The 16,809-nt window shown below is 37.8% G+C and overlaps 3 protein-coding genes across 4 annotated transcripts in view; 2 read left to right on the top strand and 1 right to left on the bottom strand.

The window, feature by feature from the left end:
- Positions 1–4,354, top strand: part of ART4 (ADP-ribosyltransferase 4 (inactive) (Dombrock blood group)) — a 15,996-nt gene extending 11,642 nt beyond the window's left edge. The window contains exon 3 of the mRNA XM_019643299.1: positions 3,758–4,354. Within this exon, the coding sequence (XP_019498844.1) occupies positions 3,758–3,849 (92 nt within the window). The 3' untranslated portion in view covers positions 3,850–4,354. The remainder of the gene's footprint in view (positions 1–3,757) is intronic.
- A 5,510-nt stretch (positions 4,355–9,864) lies between these two features.
- On the bottom strand, positions 9,865–11,231 carry CUNH12orf60 (chromosome unknown C12orf60 homolog). Its single transcript, XM_019643277.1, is given in 8 exon segments — positions 9,865–9,964; positions 9,966–10,053; positions 10,056–10,131; positions 10,133–10,223; positions 10,225–10,286; positions 10,288–10,488; positions 10,490–10,578; positions 11,222–11,231. Coding segments are annotated over 8 exon segments (717 nt in total).
- Positions 11,232–14,957: 3,726 nt separating this feature from the next.
- The window catches only part of SMCO3 (single-pass membrane protein with coiled-coil domains 3), a 9,288-nt gene continuing 7,436 nt past the window's right edge, over positions 14,958–16,809 (top strand). For both annotated transcript variants that reach the window (XM_019643300.1, XM_019643301.1), the window contains exon 1: positions 14,958–15,117. The gene's annotated coding sequence lies outside the window, so the exon portion shown is untranslated. The remainder of the gene's footprint in view (positions 15,118–16,809) is intronic.

Raw genomic sequence — 16,809 nt, 5'->3', positions numbered from 1 at the left:
GTGAAGCAAAGTCCTCCACAACTAGACTGAAGAACAAGACGACAGCAACTTGTCTGTTCCCCTTCCCCCAATTCCCCAGCACTGTTCCCATTCCCCCAATTCCCCCAATAAAAAAAAAAATCTTAAAAAAAAAAAAAAGAATCTGGGGATGATCAAATGAATCAATGCATGTAAAAGCACTTAGAATTAAATAGTATGTGACACATGTAAGTACTCAAAACTTTTAGCTACTATTATCATTATGATTTATTTTCACTTCCTGTTTCCTGTTTTCTTTGACTCTGGGCTTCAACTTTCTCAAATTAGTTTTCCCTATTTGTGGCATCACTTTCAGCTTGAAGTAGTGTCTGTCTCAGACAAATGGATGAAAGAATGAGCATGGAAGTCAATAAATCTGGGAGACCACATAACATAGTGGAAAGAGAATAGGCTTCGGAGCCAGTAAAAGCTGGGCATATGTTAGTAGCTAGTATGTGGCCTTGCACACAAATGACAATCTCTGAGCCTGTTTCTTCATTTATAAAACGGGGAAAATACTTTCCTAGAGGGAGTGTTGTGATAGCAAGCGGTATACACACCCTCTCAAACACAACTGAAAAACTCTGGAAAAGTACTTTGCATATGGAAGCAGGATAATAGATTAACAGCACATATGTGTGCATCAGTGATATTGACAGTAAGAATAGAAACAAAGGAAGAGACAGAAGAAATAATGCTTACCATTTTTTGAGTGCCAACTTTTTTCTAGATAACATTCTAAAACATTAATGTTTGTTACTCTCTGCATTTTAACAGAAAGAGGCTATAGATAGCATTTGTCTCCAAATACTACATTAACCAGATATACTGCATGTCAGTTTTACCTTTTTTGGCTTTTTTTCAAGAGATTGACTATTACTTTCTGAACAGTCATATAATTTACAGATTTAGACTTCATGAAATAAAAAGTGTAATAATTATATATTTCTCCCCAGACTGTATACTTTAAGGCAGAGACGACCAAAATTAGGTTATAACACACCAATAAAATGACATTTCTGTGGCAATTTAGTATCCAAAGACTTTAACACACATTATCTGTTTAATTCTTACAACCACCCTGTACATAGGGTTATTGACCCCACTATACTAATGTGAATGCTGAGATTTAGAGAGGTTAATGGTTTGTGTAAGATTATTCAAACAGTTTTTAAATTACAAAAGTAGGACCCTTTCCCATATTTTTGAACAAAAAGTCCAGGACAATTTTCTCCATAGATTGCTTTCAGAATACTTATCTGTCCATTCAAAAATGTTACTGAGAACCTTTCATTAGTTTCAGTCTTCTGTGACTGTGATGATTCACATTATAACTCACTTTGCATATACATAAATACACACACACAAATGTATATATAACAAGACAATAGTTAATCTTTACATATGCAATGTAACTCTAGTGGTTTTTATTCTAACCTACTTTATTACATTATTAAAGAGTGATGGTCGTGGCCTACAAAACTGATGTCACAAACATTAATGAATTACAACCTCCAATTTGAAAAATACTGTACTAGGGTACAGAGGAAATAAAAAGCACTAACTAGATGGGTTGTCTAGAAGAGAAGTAAAGACAAATACAAAAGTAAAATTAATGTGAAGCATTCTCAAATAAAAGATTTTGTAGATTGTAATTAATTTAATTCACAGATGTTTTCATTTATATTCCTAAATACAGAGGTTGCAAAAAAAAATGTATATACATTTTAAGAAAGGGAAAAAAACTGTATTAAAATTGTAATACAATGAATGATGCTAGCATTCATTTGATTAACGCCATCTTTTGAGGGAAGGTCACACTACACATTGCTACCGTAATTCAACTGAACTTCAAAAAGCAATACATAGATAACATCTCTTAAAATGTATACATTTTTTGGAACCCTAGTACATTGTCTGTGAAAATATAATAATAGAGGTAGAAATGATAATGACCATAAGAGAGGCTGAGAAAAAGTAACAAGAGTTAGAAAAGCTACTTTAACCTGAGAAAATAAAATTAAGATTTTTTAAAATATCCTACTTATCATGAAAGGGGGCTTATGAGGGGGTTTTGAAAGATGAGTATGATTACAACTTAGTAATGTCTATATGTTTGTCTCTTATTTGAGCATCATCATAATAGCAGTGATGTAAAATGCAGAGTATTGGTAGTGATCACAGTATTTCCAAAAACCTTGAGATGTTCTCATTCTACAGGTGAGAAAATTGAGACCCAAAGAAAGTAACTATTGTGGCATGCCCAAGTCAAACAGCTAGGAGCAAAACTTCAACACCAAGACCAATCTCTTCCAAAACTCACAATCTTACTCTGCTATATTGTCTCACTGTGGATCAGTATTTTCTGTTAACTATTCAGTAGAATCTTATCCCATTAAAAAGTGAGAAAAGGTGGGGTTGGAGTTCCTTGTGATCTCTAGCTCAGGGAAGAGAAAACAAAACAAAAAAGTTTGAGAATCATTCTAATGAGTGACCTGCTAAAGTGGTATTATTGATTCCAAGGTCCCTGTGAGAATTCAGATAATACAAACTTAACACAAACTGAAAAAAATCTTAGAAATATGTATGTACTATTACTTTTCCTTGTCTACTCTTATTGATGAAAATTGAGGGTAAGTGAAAATTACTGTTGGTATAGATAGATAGATCGATAGATAGATAGAATTCCAAATAGAAATTCCAGGAAACAAAAAAGTTTATATATTATGCAAAAGTAATGGGAAAATATTTCTCCATCATCTGGTCATCCCGTTAAAAATATGGTCAAATATTGAGGCAATCACAGAGTTGAATGTTTTCCTACCTCAAACAACTTTTCTATCCTAATAATCAGTGAAATCTGGTTGAAGAGGAGATTCCACTCTTTATTTAGAGCATTTAAAAAAAAAAGTTTTCATCTTTCATCTCATTTTATATCCACATCCCATTGTATTCCCTGACAATAATTATTTTGTATTCAAGTTTTGCTTCCAACAGCCATATCTAACTGGCTGTTAACCTTTCCCTATTTCCTGTGAAGACCATGTACGTGTAGACAGTACACACACACACACCAAGCAAGACTGTGTGACTACTTTTTGCCCACCTTATAATAAAAAAATTCTATGAGGACACACACTACATGGAGAGAAAATTCAATGCTTGAAAATATAGAGTTAGGCGTGAGTTTGAATGCTGCCTACACTACATACTAGGTTGTGACGTTAGGCAAGTTTCTTCACATCTGTGTCACAGTTTTATCAACTAAAAAATGAGGATAACAAGAATAATTACCTCATAGATTTGTTGTGAGGATTAAATGAGTTAATGTATAGCAAGTGCTTAAAACAGATCTTAGCACAGAATAAATTACTTAATCAATGTTAAGCTTTCATAATGGAGTTGAAGATGATAATTAAGATGAGGATAATGGCGATGGTGATAATGCTGATGATGATAATAAAAGACTGAAAATCGGGGGATCTCTACCACCAACTAGCTGGGTAACCGGAAATAAATCTCTTAACCTCTTGGTGCCTGTTTCATCATGTGCAAAACAAGCAAGCTGAGTTCTGTTAGTTAGAAATATCTAAGAGAATACTTCTTTAAAAGTAGCTAACTTCAAATATTTCTATTAGGAATTTTCTACGTTAAAAATGTTAATCAAAGGAGAAATGAGGTAGTTAAAAAAAATGTCTGCTAGCTCAAACATCTCTAACTTTTTTGTTTGTTTTTACAGCTTCCAGCATAAGGTGTATCCCTGCTCCTGTAGTTACTGCTGCTCTCTCTGTTTTGATGAGTGCCATCATCTCTTCTAAAAGTGGAGTATAAAGGAGACTGGCATTTGCTTTTCCTGTACCCTTTTGCTTTATTCCAGTCAGGGCACCCTGAACGCCCTTGGGGAAACACTCTGCCCCACCAACTCATGCAGAGCTGGCTCAGCCCACTGCCTAAGAGTGGGCTTGTAACTCAGTATATTTCTTCTCCATGGACACAGAGCTCCATGCTGGCACAGAAAATGACCCTGTCAGTCTATGAGATAACTTCAGGGTACTTTGTTGGCACTGGGATTAGGAGTGAGGTGGGAACTTTTTTTTTTTTTTGAGTGGAGCTTAATGAAAACAGAGTGTGAGCCTAGAGCTGCTAGCAGCTATCTTGCCCCCAGGAAGGGAGACCCTACCTTCCTGAGAATGGAGCTAACACAATGAAGGAAAAGCTGAGGAGTGAAAAGAAACTGAGTCCGGATGAGAGTGCATGAACCACTAGATCCAACCGTGCCTGAAACTAAATACTGTGGGCTTTTTCATTACATGAATCAATAAACTATATTTTTGCTTTAATAATTTGAATAAAACTTTCTGTCTCAAGCAACTGAAGGAGTTATGATGACTATAAGGACACTCCCTTATGTTTTATTTGGTCCTAAATAGGAACAAATCAGAGAAGCTTGAGTTAGAAAGCCAAGGGCAAAGTCTTCATCAAATGGAAAAGCTTTGAGCCCCAGAGACATAACCAAAAAGGGAATTTTCATCAGAGATTTTTTTATCAGTATCCAAGACCAAATTAGTGTAGTCTCAGATGGGAGGAAACATGGAAACTTGAGAAATACAAGAGAAAGATGTTAGTGAAATCTCACTCACTGCCAGTAATGGGGTGTTGTACACGTTTCTAAACCATTACAAAAGTTAAAATTTAAACTCATATTAATTTACAGAGAACTTTGTGGCAAATTGGATTTTAAGTATCCATTGCAAATTTACATACATTAGGGAAGCATGTGGATGTGTGTGGAGATAAAGTCGAAAAAATCTCCACCTAATTATCAATCAAAAATCAAAGATAAATTGAGTCCCCGCTATGGGCAAACAATTAATAAGAAGTATAAATCACCACACTTCACAGCGGGGAATGTTCTCCAGCTCTTCTCTCTGGTATTACAATATCGGCGGGGCAATGGGGGATGGATTGTTCTATCTCATCTCCAAAGACTACTGGGCTAAATGGAGTGAAGGGGATAGTTAGCCTCATAACCTTGAATTCCCAAAGTCCACACTACTTAGCCCCTCTGAGGTTTGCATAAGAAACAACAAAAGTGAGAATCAGCTCATCTAGCCCCAGAATTCCTGAAGGGCCTGTCCCATGAGAGAAGAGGCTCAATGGGGACCTAGCTGCATAAAATCACCTGGCAGAGAATTTAGCCATCTAGTGTTATCATTCTTTACACTGGGATTTTGAAAATAACAGGGCCAAGTACACACATCTGTCACCTAGCTTGTACTGGCCTCTACACCCAATAAGGCAAGCACAGAATTTCCATAGAGATAATTTCTATGATTCATTGCACATGGACTTGGCAGGTTAGTGGCTACCTCGTAATGAGTCCTGGGGTCATGGCTCCAGGAACAAGCTTGGCAGTGAGCTTGTGTTGGTGAGGCAGTGGTAAAATATGTTAGGAATGGCCTCCCAACATCTTGTATATATTTGTTCTGTGCCATATAAATGCATTTACTGAGCCATATGTACTCTCTACAAAATACTCTGGGTAATAAAATTTGAATACCATAGGCCAGATCTTCCATGAATTTATAGTCTCTTGGGAAAAATTAAGAAACGAACACACATAAGTCACCCAGGAAATACCAAAAGAAAAGGGAAAATCAAGTATTCCATTCATGAAAGTTCAGAAGAGATTCCTTCCTGGCAAGAGAAGCCAGGAAGGCTTCAAGGAGGAGGCAGCACTTGAGTGAGTCCTTGGGACACAGGAGTTAAGAGCAAGAGGTGAGAAGGGGGAGAAAAAATACCAGGCATGAGTGTGTATCAAGAGCTTAGTGCCCAAAACGAGTACATATAATAAGCATCTGAGTTTAGAAAAAAAGTGAGATGCCTCTGGCCTGGGGTTGAATATAGCTTTCTATCAGAGAAGAGGTTTGGGGGGGTGGGGGAAGAGGGGGCTCAGATGGGCAGGAAAGAGTAGAAAAGAGAGGTGAGATGTAGAAATGATCAATGTATGTAAGGGTCAGAAAATAGACGAGTTTGCCAGAGTGAAGGAATAGTGTGGAATGGAGTGAAAGTTGAAACCACTCAGTTAAGCTAAAAAGCCAGTCTAAATTAGCATTTGAACTCCATGAAAAATCAGTTTTCTGAGTAAGACAATTCTCCTAAATCAGTGAGTTTATTTTATTTTTTTTATTGGGGAATGGGAACAGCACTGGGAAATTGGGGGAAGGGGAACAGACAAGTTGCTATCCTTTTGTTCTTCAGTCTAGTTGTGGAGGACGTTGCTTCACTGGCCCAAGTTGGCACCATCATTGCACTCTTCCCGGGCGAGGCAGATCAGTCGCCGGCTTCTGGACGGCCGCTCATGGCGGCTGCTGGCCGCTCACGCTGGCTGCTGGCTACACACGGTAGCCCATGGCAACCCACTGCCACAGGGGCTGCAGCCTACACCGTCGCCGGCGACTCACGGCAGCCCAGCTCCAGGTTGAGCTGTTGTTCAGCATCTTAGCTGTAGAGGGCAGTGTCACTGTCCCTCATAGGTGGGATCCGAACTGGGGCCCTCTGGCATCTCAAGCCAGCTCTTAATCAATGCGCCACTCTGTCGGTCCCCTAAATCAGTGACTCTTAAAGCACCCCAATATCACCACCACCAGCAGCCCTGAAAAACATGTTAGCAACGTGAATTCTAAGTAAGGCCTAACCCAAATCTGTGGAATCAGCAACCCAGAAATCTGTGTTGAATAAGCCCTCCAGGCTTCTGACATATTTGATTATAATCCTTAAGGGAATAACCAAGGTTTTTAAAGATAACTTAGTTCTTCCCCCTGCTGCTGCTGCTTTCCAGAACAAATCTCTGGAGATAGAAATGATTCTCTTGAACCAAGTAGATTTGTGGGTTTACGTAAGGAGAAATATACCTAGTTTGCATTCCCTCGATCTCTGCTTATAGTCCCAAGTTTTTGAACAAGAAGTCTATAAAGTAGACCATTGATTTAAACTGATTAAAAGTCTAAATTCATAAAATTTTAGGAGGCCAGTTACAAAAAAATTCTCTGTAATTTCTGCTCCTTTGAAAGTCTGGGATATCTTTTGAAGATTAACGGATATGTGCATAAATTCACATGGATTGTTAAGAGATTACCCTATGCAGTTGTATAGTATTTACTTCTACAGTAATTTTATTAAAGTTACACATGTACCTCTCCTTTTGTGTATATAAAAAATACTCTGGCTCCATTTATTACTTTATCTTTATAAGACAGCATTCTAATATGCCCATCTGCTTGTCCTGAAGTTCTCTACTTACTCTTAAAAAAATAAATCCAGGGAAAGAAAATTTCTACAGAGTTTGATTTGCTTGGAGAATCAGGACTCTTGGCTTAAGTTGTCTAATGATTTGAATCAAATGGACTTACACTGAATGAGCTAGTTCTTGATTTGGTAAAATTCACCAGACATGTAGCTGGATTGGATGCTTTCAGGGATACCAAGATGTAGCATGCATTGGCCATTGACGAAAAGTGTGGGGGTGGAGCTGGGGGGGACGTATTACAAGTATTACAGGACATCCTGTCTTTCTTCCTTTTATTATTTTGTAGTAAATGACCATGTGTTTTGTTTTGTTGAGCTTTATAACAGTTATCTTTTCTCCCCACTTATGCTTCATTCAAACACTTAGTCCATACTGTGCTCATGGCCTTAGAGGAGGAATGAGACGAGGCATAAGATAAAAAGTGCACCTTCCCTACTTTGTTCTTTAAAACCTGATTGAATTGAGAGTAAATGAGAGGAACCCAAAACCAAAGTATTTGAGAGAAACATTATTTAAGAGGAATAGGTTTGAGAATATGGCTTTCCTCTAATATTGGGTTGTTGGAAAAGTCATGACGCATTTTTGCAATGAAAAACATAGAAAAAATACGTCATGACTTTTTCCAACAACCCAATACACTTCCACAAGCTGGGCAGCACCAACAGACAAGAAGTCATCAGGGAGGCAGACTGGTGGTGCCCAGTGACAGGAGAATGTCTGTGAGAGGTACTGCGGGTGATGGCAAGCCTCACCAGAGCCCCCGGCATCTGAAACCACACATCTTTAGTGAAGTAGGCACCATCCATCTCTAACACCAGCCGCTCTTCCCACTGGCATATGGTGCGACTTCCCTTGAACTGCCACCAGTCATTGTTTCAGTCATTTCACAAAAAGGCTCCCCCAGAATTTCTGTTGGTCCTTGTCCCACTCACTTCCATGTGAATCCCCCCAGCTGTTGAAACATCCTGGGACACAATCCTAAGACCAAGAGAAGAGGAAGAAACCCTGAACACATACAGATTCAGAAAAAGTAGCAAAGGGAGAGCTGCATCTATAGATGTGTATTTTTGAGGGGAGGGTAGCAAATGGATCAGCCCAAGATTCTCCTTAAAATAAGACAGCTATTAGTCGATACCTAGTGCAAATGAGCGCGGTATCAGCACTGGAACTAAGGCAAAATGCAGAGTTCATGTATTCAAACTCATGCTTTTCCCAAGCCCTCTAAGCCCTGGAAATGGTCAACATCCCCTTAATCCTTGTCAAGGGACTTTCTGAAGGTCTTACTATTAGGGAACAAGAGAGTGCTTAGTTAAGATTACAGTAGTAATTACAATGACAGCTCTGGCTTGGGAGCTGAGCTCTTGGCTCGGGCTAACAAAAGTGCAACCTGAAAGTAGCCATGACTAAGGTTATCTGGCAACCTTGGTGGAAGTGACTGCACAGATGGCTCAAAAGTACATGGAGTACCTTCTTCCTCCTCTCCATCAAATGCTCACATTCAAGCTTTTTCTCTTTTAGTTTCTCATGCTTCAGACTTTTTTTCTTTGAACAGAGGATATAGGGAAATGTTTTCTTTTTAAAGAAGAAAAATGGGATTTAGAATTTTAAATGAGAAAATGTTTAAATGAGGAAAACAACTTGGGCATTTTCAGAAGGAAAATTCCAATAAAGAACTACAGTTATTGATTTTCTTATTTTCAACAAAGTTCCTATTAGGTATCATGTGAAATAGGACAACCTTGAGAGCATACACTATTTACAGTGCATGAAAGCCAAAGACTTTCAGGTAGGAAGATGGGCTTGGCTAACTTTTCTTCCCCAATACAAGCACCTCTCAGCCCTCCCTCTTCTATAAGCATTACGGTCTTTCCACTGTGAAAGCTTAGAGCACCTCCATTTTTCAGCCTCAAATATCTCCTAAGACCTCAGTATGGGACAAAGGAGAATAAATCATCTACTCTGGTCTTATTCATTTAAGCAAGAAAATTCGATTACTCCTCATTCATTGTTCTTTATTTCTGGATAAATCGTATCAAAAGTATTGAGTGACTGCTTAACAAAGCCTTGGTGTATATACAAATTGGTATAAGAGTGACAAAAATGCAGAGGTTTATTTTATATGTTTCCTGACCCTGAACAGTTGTTTCCGCCAGGTTATCTAATGATGATGTTTACATTTACCTCGACTTTGCACTGTAATAACTAGAAATAGAATTGCTAAAAGTGGAAATTAGTTTAAGGTTATTTCAATTATCCTTTAAGATGAAATATGTCTCAAAACATCCTCAAATGTATTATCACCTTGATTTTTAAACAATATACGTATTCTTTTTAGTAGCTACCATTTCAAGTAGGCTTTCTTTATTTTTACTTGAATAAAGCAAAACTTGAGGTAATGGTTTGCCAAGTGACTACCCTTTGCACCAATGTCCCAACAGACCACATGTCGGACATCAAAGGTCTTAAAAGGGCTGTGAAAACTCAACAGGATTTGAGTTGATTTTCTGACAGAAATGAGCACTTCTGTTGCACTCCTATCATTCATTTGCTTTCTTAAACCCAGAAATACTAGTTTCTATAGTCTTTATGACTTTTTGGAGGAGATCTAAGACTGGTCCCATAGTTCCGACATAGCCCTAACAAATCTGCAGCTGACTCCACGGTATTCTTGGCATTCTCAGGTTTCAGTGCATCCTGCAACTTTTCTAAGGTGACCACTGTAGTGGCTTGGATGAACCTGCACTTCAGCTTTTCTAAGATGTGGTGGCATCTGATTACTCTTTGGTGTCTTTTCTATAAAAGTCACGTTAACTGAAGATTCATGATGGGACACTTCATCAAGAATGAAAGAGAAGATTCCAAACTCCCAAGATTGTTACCACCATTCAGCAAAGACAATGACTGGAATACGGACATTCTGGAAGCCTTCTTTGGCGAACTGATGCAACTCCTTTACTTACATTGGTGCTTTTCTCAACCACTGCACGCAAAGCTGTTGCAATTTTGGGGGGAAAAAGTTCCTTTTGCATTTTGTCATCCTTTCTATCCACTATAGATTGCATCTCCTTAAAACTTTTGAGCATCTGTTCAATGACATCCTTAACATAACCAGCTGCTTCCACAGCCACTGAGATGATCTGAGTATTCACAGTATGGTTAAAACAATTTGGTAAGTGTGTTTGTGAAGGAAGCAAAATCTTACAAGTGAAAGAATGTTTCACTTTCTTTATCCTTTTCTGACTCTGAAGACACTTCTCTAACAAAAATGTCTCAGCACGGCAAAACAAAGCAGTAATCTAAATGAAACCTATAAGTACACGTATATCTGTTAACCATAAAGAGACTCAAAGTGTAATCTAAATGTGAAGATAACTTCTGTCAATGGTTGTGAAGCTACACAAGCTTTAAGGCAGAAATGATGCTGTGCTTTAATAAAAATAATACCAAAAGTTATGAAAACAGTAGAATAGGGGTGTTTCATTGAATTTAAACCATATATCAAATATTGTATGCTGGATCCAGAAATGCTGATATATAGAGTGACACTATTCTCAGGTATTATTCTCAATAACTATCCAATCTTATGGAGCAGATTGGATAAAGTATTAAAAATTACACAGAGGGGCTCTGGTTCTAGTTAAGACAGAGCAAGCACACTCCATACAATCTTTCCTACTGATTACAACTAAAAATCCTAAACAGAATACATAAAGTAACTATCAGATGACTCTGAAAGATAGGTAACAGCAAACCATGGAGGTAGAGAATGCAGCATTTCAAAGATCAAAGCCATCTGATGCAAACTCCCAAAATGCCTGTCAAGTCTGAAAGTGTTTCTGTCCTTTCATTACAGCTCTTCCTCTTCTGCTATAGAGAGGAGTTTATGTTGCTAACCGATGTTCATGGTCCTATCTTTGTATATCCTTGAGAATTCTGCTCTATCAATCATCTCCCCTTTTTTTTGTGCTATGGACTAAATCATGTCCCCCCAAATTCATATGTTAAAGCCCTAATCCTCCGTATGATTGTTTTTGGAAATAGGGCATATAAGGAGGTAATTAAGGTTAAATGAAGTCATAAGGGCAGGACCCTGATATGACAGGATTAATGGCCATGTAGGACGAAACACCAGAGAGCTCTCTCACTTGCTCTTTCCTCCATGTGAGGACACAGTGAGGTGACTGCCTGCAAACCAGTAAGACAGTCCTCCCCCAAAACTGAATGGGCTGGTACCCTGGTCTTAGATTTCCCAGCCTCCAGAACTGTGAGAAAAATACCGTATTTCCCCATGTATAAGACGCACGCTTTTCCGAAAAATTTGGGGTCTAAAAACTGGGTGTGTCTTATACAGTGGTTGTGGATTTTTTTAACTTGCATTTCCCGCTTTTTTTGCGCTTGTTTTTGCGTTCATACAACCACTGTATAAGAAGCACCCAGTTTTTAGACCCCAAATTTTTCGAAAAAGCGTGCGTCTTATACATGGGGAAATACAGTACATTTCTGTTGTTTAACCACCATCTATAGTATTTTGTTATGGCAGCCCAAACTGACTATTACATCTTTCATCCTCTATCTCTCCCTCTTAATTGTTCCTGTTTCTTTTTTTTCTTTCTTTTTTTAAATTGGGGAATGGGAACAGCACTGGGGAATTGGGGGAAGGGGAACAGACAAGTTCCTGTTGTTTTTTTGTTCTTCAGTCTAGTTGTGGAGGGTGTTGCTTCACTGGCCCAAGTTGGCACCATCATTGCGCTCTTCCCGGGGGAGGCAGATCAGTCGCCGGCTTCTGGACGGCCACTCACAGCGGCTACTGGCAGCTCACGCTGGCTGCTGGCTACACACGGTAGCCCATGGCAACCCACTGCCACAGGGGCTGCAGCCTACGCCGTCGCCAGTGACTCACGGCAGCCCAGCTCCAGGTTGAGCTGTTGTTCAGCATCTTAGCTGTGGAGGGCAGTGTCACTGGCCCTCATATGTGGGATCTGAAGCGGGGCCCTCTGGCGTCCCAAGCCAGTTCTTAACCATCGCGCCACTCGGCCAGCCCCATTGTTCCTCTTTCTTTAACTATATACATATTCAGTTCCCTACTCAGTTTAAAAAAATATATATATTGACCCTGATTTCCCTTCAAGTAATGATTCCAGTTCATTCCTTCAATTCTCAAGTTTCTCAAAAGAGAAGTTTTTTTTACATCATTTGAATTTATTGTGTCCCCCATTATTTTCCTATAAGGCACCAATAACTTCTAATTATCAAATCTATTGGCCTATTCCCAGGCCTTAACCATTTTGAGGTCTCCACATTACCTAAAATTACTGAATACGTCTTCCTACTTTGAAATGTTCTCCTCCTGAGGCCTCCATGATGTTGTACAACTCTGGTCTTTCTATATCCTAGGCATTTATTTTTTTCCACAGGCTTCTCTTCCTCCTTACACCACCAATAGCTTTCCAGTCTCCTAAGCTGTACTGTATCTTTGACCCTCATTATATTCTACACTTTCTCCCTTGGAGATCTCAACTGTCGCCATAACTGCAAATGCCATCTGAATACAGATGACTTCTAGATCTCCTAGTGTAGCCTCAGCAGTTCTCGTGATCTCCAGGTTTACATTTTCAACTACCTATTTATTGATCATCTCTACAGGTGACTACACCAGTATATTCCACACAGTGTATCCAAAAACTGCACTTGTTTCCTCAAAAAACACTTTCTCCCCTTAACCTTTGCTACATTGTTGAAGCTCAAAGTTCACTTTCATTTTCTCTTCTCCATATCAAATCTGTCCCTAAGACTTGCTAATTCTCTCCGAACTTATTTCTACCTATATTTTTTCTCTGGCAGCCCCGTAACTACTATTCCAGTTACCTCTCATCTACACAGTTTTAATAGTCTCACATTTAGTCCAGAGATCACAAATGCAGTCCACAGGCAAAATCCAACCAGCGAATTGTGCTCTGTTTGACCATCACAATGTATTTTCAAAATTCATATATCAGTTGCCAAATCTAAAAAGCGAAAGACAGATATTTTGATTTCTACAGATTCTTGAAAAAAGATTAACTGGCAAGCACTAAGCCCAGGTTCTGAATTGAAAAAGCTACTGAGAGCTGAAGTTGTCCTCTTTGGACTGGACATTCACCCCCTACATCCTTTTGTCTTAGACTAAGTGTTTCAGTTATTTACATATCTTGTCCGGCTACTGTAGGCATTGGAGATGGTGACCCATGTTTATTGTCCATACCAACTAATCCAGTTTATATAAAGTGACCTTTCTGAAATCTAAACCTCCTAGTGATATAACCCACAATCAAAAAATCTTTAACAGTTCAGTATTGCCTAGAGAATAAAATAAATTTCCTAGCATGGCATTTGAGACCATCTACAAATTCCTCTCAGTGTTTCACTACTTGCCTTCTCTTCACAGCTCTCATATATACCTTGTACCACCAGCATAGGGGATTAAGTTTGTCCCCCGAAAATTCTACAATTTTTTGTTCAGCTCCTTTGTTCAACAGTATTCCCTAAACCTATATTATGTATTCCATACCCTAACCCCTACACATCTATAGAAATCTTACTTATCCATCCTTACCTAGTTCAGATCTACTGACTACACATGCTTTTTTATTTTTCTCCCATGTCCCTACATGGTGGGTCCCAGTATACATCAAAGTGCAAATTGACCCACTGGGACAGAAATAAAGTAATACCCCACTTAGCCCTTCTTTAGGAAAATAATAAGGCAGAACCTTTAGATTTTACAAGTCTCCTAGCTAGCATCTTAGTTCTGTATCCTCTACCAATCCGATAACAACAGAAATTATTATTGTTAATAAGAAAAGCTACCATTTAGTAAGTTTTTGCCATTCATCAGACACTACGCCAAGTGCTTTCCATGCATTATCTCATTTAACACTTATGACAATCCATAAATTATGTACTCATACTCACATTACACCAGTGAAAATATCTGGAGAGATTAAGTGACTTGCCCAGGGTTACATGGTTAGTAAGTGGTACTTTGGGTTCACAACATCAGGACTATCTTAATTCTAAAGCCTGCGGTCTTGCTACAAAATTATACCAGACTGATTTCTCCTGTTTCTGAGGTGTTTTTGTTGTAGAGAAATCAATGGGCATTAGAACAAAATCCAGAGGAAGACGCATGGAAGACTCTCATCTAAACTTTAAGGGAAAGGAGTCAAGTTGGGCTTTAAGGTTTTTATATTATCAAGATAATTCTCCATGACAGCAAGAAAGATAGTGATAAAAAGGAGAGGAATTAATAGCACACAAAAAAACCCCACATTTGGCTGGAAATATATTTGGATTTATATCTCTTGGGAACCTAAACAAGGCAATCAGCAACAGATGGAGGTACAAATGCAACAGAATCTAAAGCAGACAATATCTGGAATAGCTGACAAGACAAAACCCCCAAATCTGAGAGCTGCCATCAAAGAACCATCTTCTCTACTAAATTCAATTAGCTCAGTTGTATAGCACTTTCAACAATGAAGAACAGAAAATTAAATAAGTTTTACCACTTTATTAATCTTTCAAATTCTGTTATTTAATATGTACTAATTTTATACTAATCTAGAAAAGAAAAGCATTCTGAGAACTAAACCATGCAGAAACAGTCTATAAACCCGACAGGCAGAGGGACCAAGCAGAGGCTAGCAAAGTCTGTCAGTCATCACATTCCACCAGAAACACCCAGATGAAAAAGCGCGTCAACAATACTGCTACACAGCTGCGGGGCGTGCTGGACTCAGAAACACAGCAAGGTAAGCAATATGGATATTTCTATTAGTACTGATAAAATACTCTGTTTCTCACTACTATAGGCAATTTGAAATAGCATGTCAGTCTTGAATCCTAGCCACTAAGTATAACAAAGTAATAAAACAACTTTGTCTAAGAAGGTCCCATAGCATGATCTTTCTGATTATTTATTCCTCTGTAGACACCAGAGAAAAAAGACAAGTCACGGCTTATACAACTGATTAAGTCAGAGAGGAAGATGAAGCAGTAAAGACATCAATTTTAAAAAGGATTACGGATGAAATATGACACCTGTGTGACTGGGCTGTTTGCAAAGATTGTGAAATTTCCATTTATGTCTTTAACATTAATATAAGCACTCAGTATCTGTAAAAGAATAAATGTGCAATCTAATACTAGTTAATATAATAAACTCATACTAATAGTATAGTGCTTACGCTCCTTCGTAAGTTATTACATTTAAATATCACTGGGAATTTACTGTGTGTCTCCAAATAGACTGTTCTCTTCTTTTTTTAATTTCTCAGGCATACAGTAGAGTTTTCCCAAGTAAACATTTGATAAATGCTGATGAATGACACTGATATTCTGGTTTCTAATCGGGAATATTCTTTAGAAAAATTTACATCAGAAAGTGTGATCACACCATGACCAACTTATTATTTTTTTTAATTAAAGGCCATGCTTTTGATTTAAAGGAAGAGGCTCAGAACTAGTTAGTCGCTGTTATCTTCTCCTGAAAAGTTTCTGCGTTTACCTATACCCCATCCCCACACTCCCAAATAAATGAACCTTATATGATAGCTGGACCTAATATAGATAGTGAAGAAAAGTGACAGCAGAGAGAAATGTAAAAGCTCAGAGAACACTAAAAATTAAACATCAGAGGTTTAGACAGGGTCATAATTTTTTTTCTTCCTTCCATCCTTCCCTTTTTTTTTATTATTATAGGAAAAGTTCAAACATTCACAGAAGTGAAGCTATCAATATAATAAACTCCCATGTACCCATAACCCAGCTTCAAAAATTATAAAAACAAGGTCCATCTTATCTCCTCTATAACCCACCCTGCTCCTCTCCCTTCTAGATTACTTGAAAGCAAATCTTAGAGATCGCTTCATCTCATTGTTAATATTTTCAGTATGTATTTCTACAAAGGCAAGGTCTCTTTTTTTTTGAAATTTAACTGTGTGCTCCCCAAATCAATATTTAACAGAACCATCTTTGACTTTGAAACACATCCAGTGTCCGCCTGTAAAAATCTATTTTTGACGGCAATGTAAAAGTTTTTGGAATGCAATTTCCAATACATATCAAAAGTAATACAAACTTTTATTCCCATTAATTATACAATTTTTCAGTAAATTTATCCAGAGGAAATAATCCAGATAATTGAAGAGGGGGAAAAAACTGTGTATTAAAATGTTAGAATTAAAATTAGAATATTATGATAGTGAAACAATTGGGGATTTATTAAATTACGGTAAAGATATCTTATGGAATACTTTATATAATCAATAAAATGATTATAAAACTAGAAATATGGTTAAATGTTTAAGTAAATTAATGTGATAAGAAAATTTTATTTATATTATTACAACTTTGTGAAAATACTTATACATTCAAACAAACTTTAGAAAGGAATAACAACAACAAAAACACCAAGATAGTAGGTTTGTGGGTGTTTTTCCTCC

The sequence above is a fragment of the Hipposideros armiger genome, unplaced genomic scaffold, assembly GCF_001890085.2.
Source record: "Hipposideros armiger isolate ML-2016 unplaced genomic scaffold, ASM189008v1 scaffold_76, whole genome shotgun sequence".
Taxonomy (NCBI): Eukaryota; Metazoa; Chordata; class Mammalia; order Chiroptera; family Hipposideridae; genus Hipposideros; species Hipposideros armiger.
The sequence above is the reverse complement of the archived record's forward strand: the minus strand, read 5'-3'. Positions and strand labels throughout refer to the sequence as shown.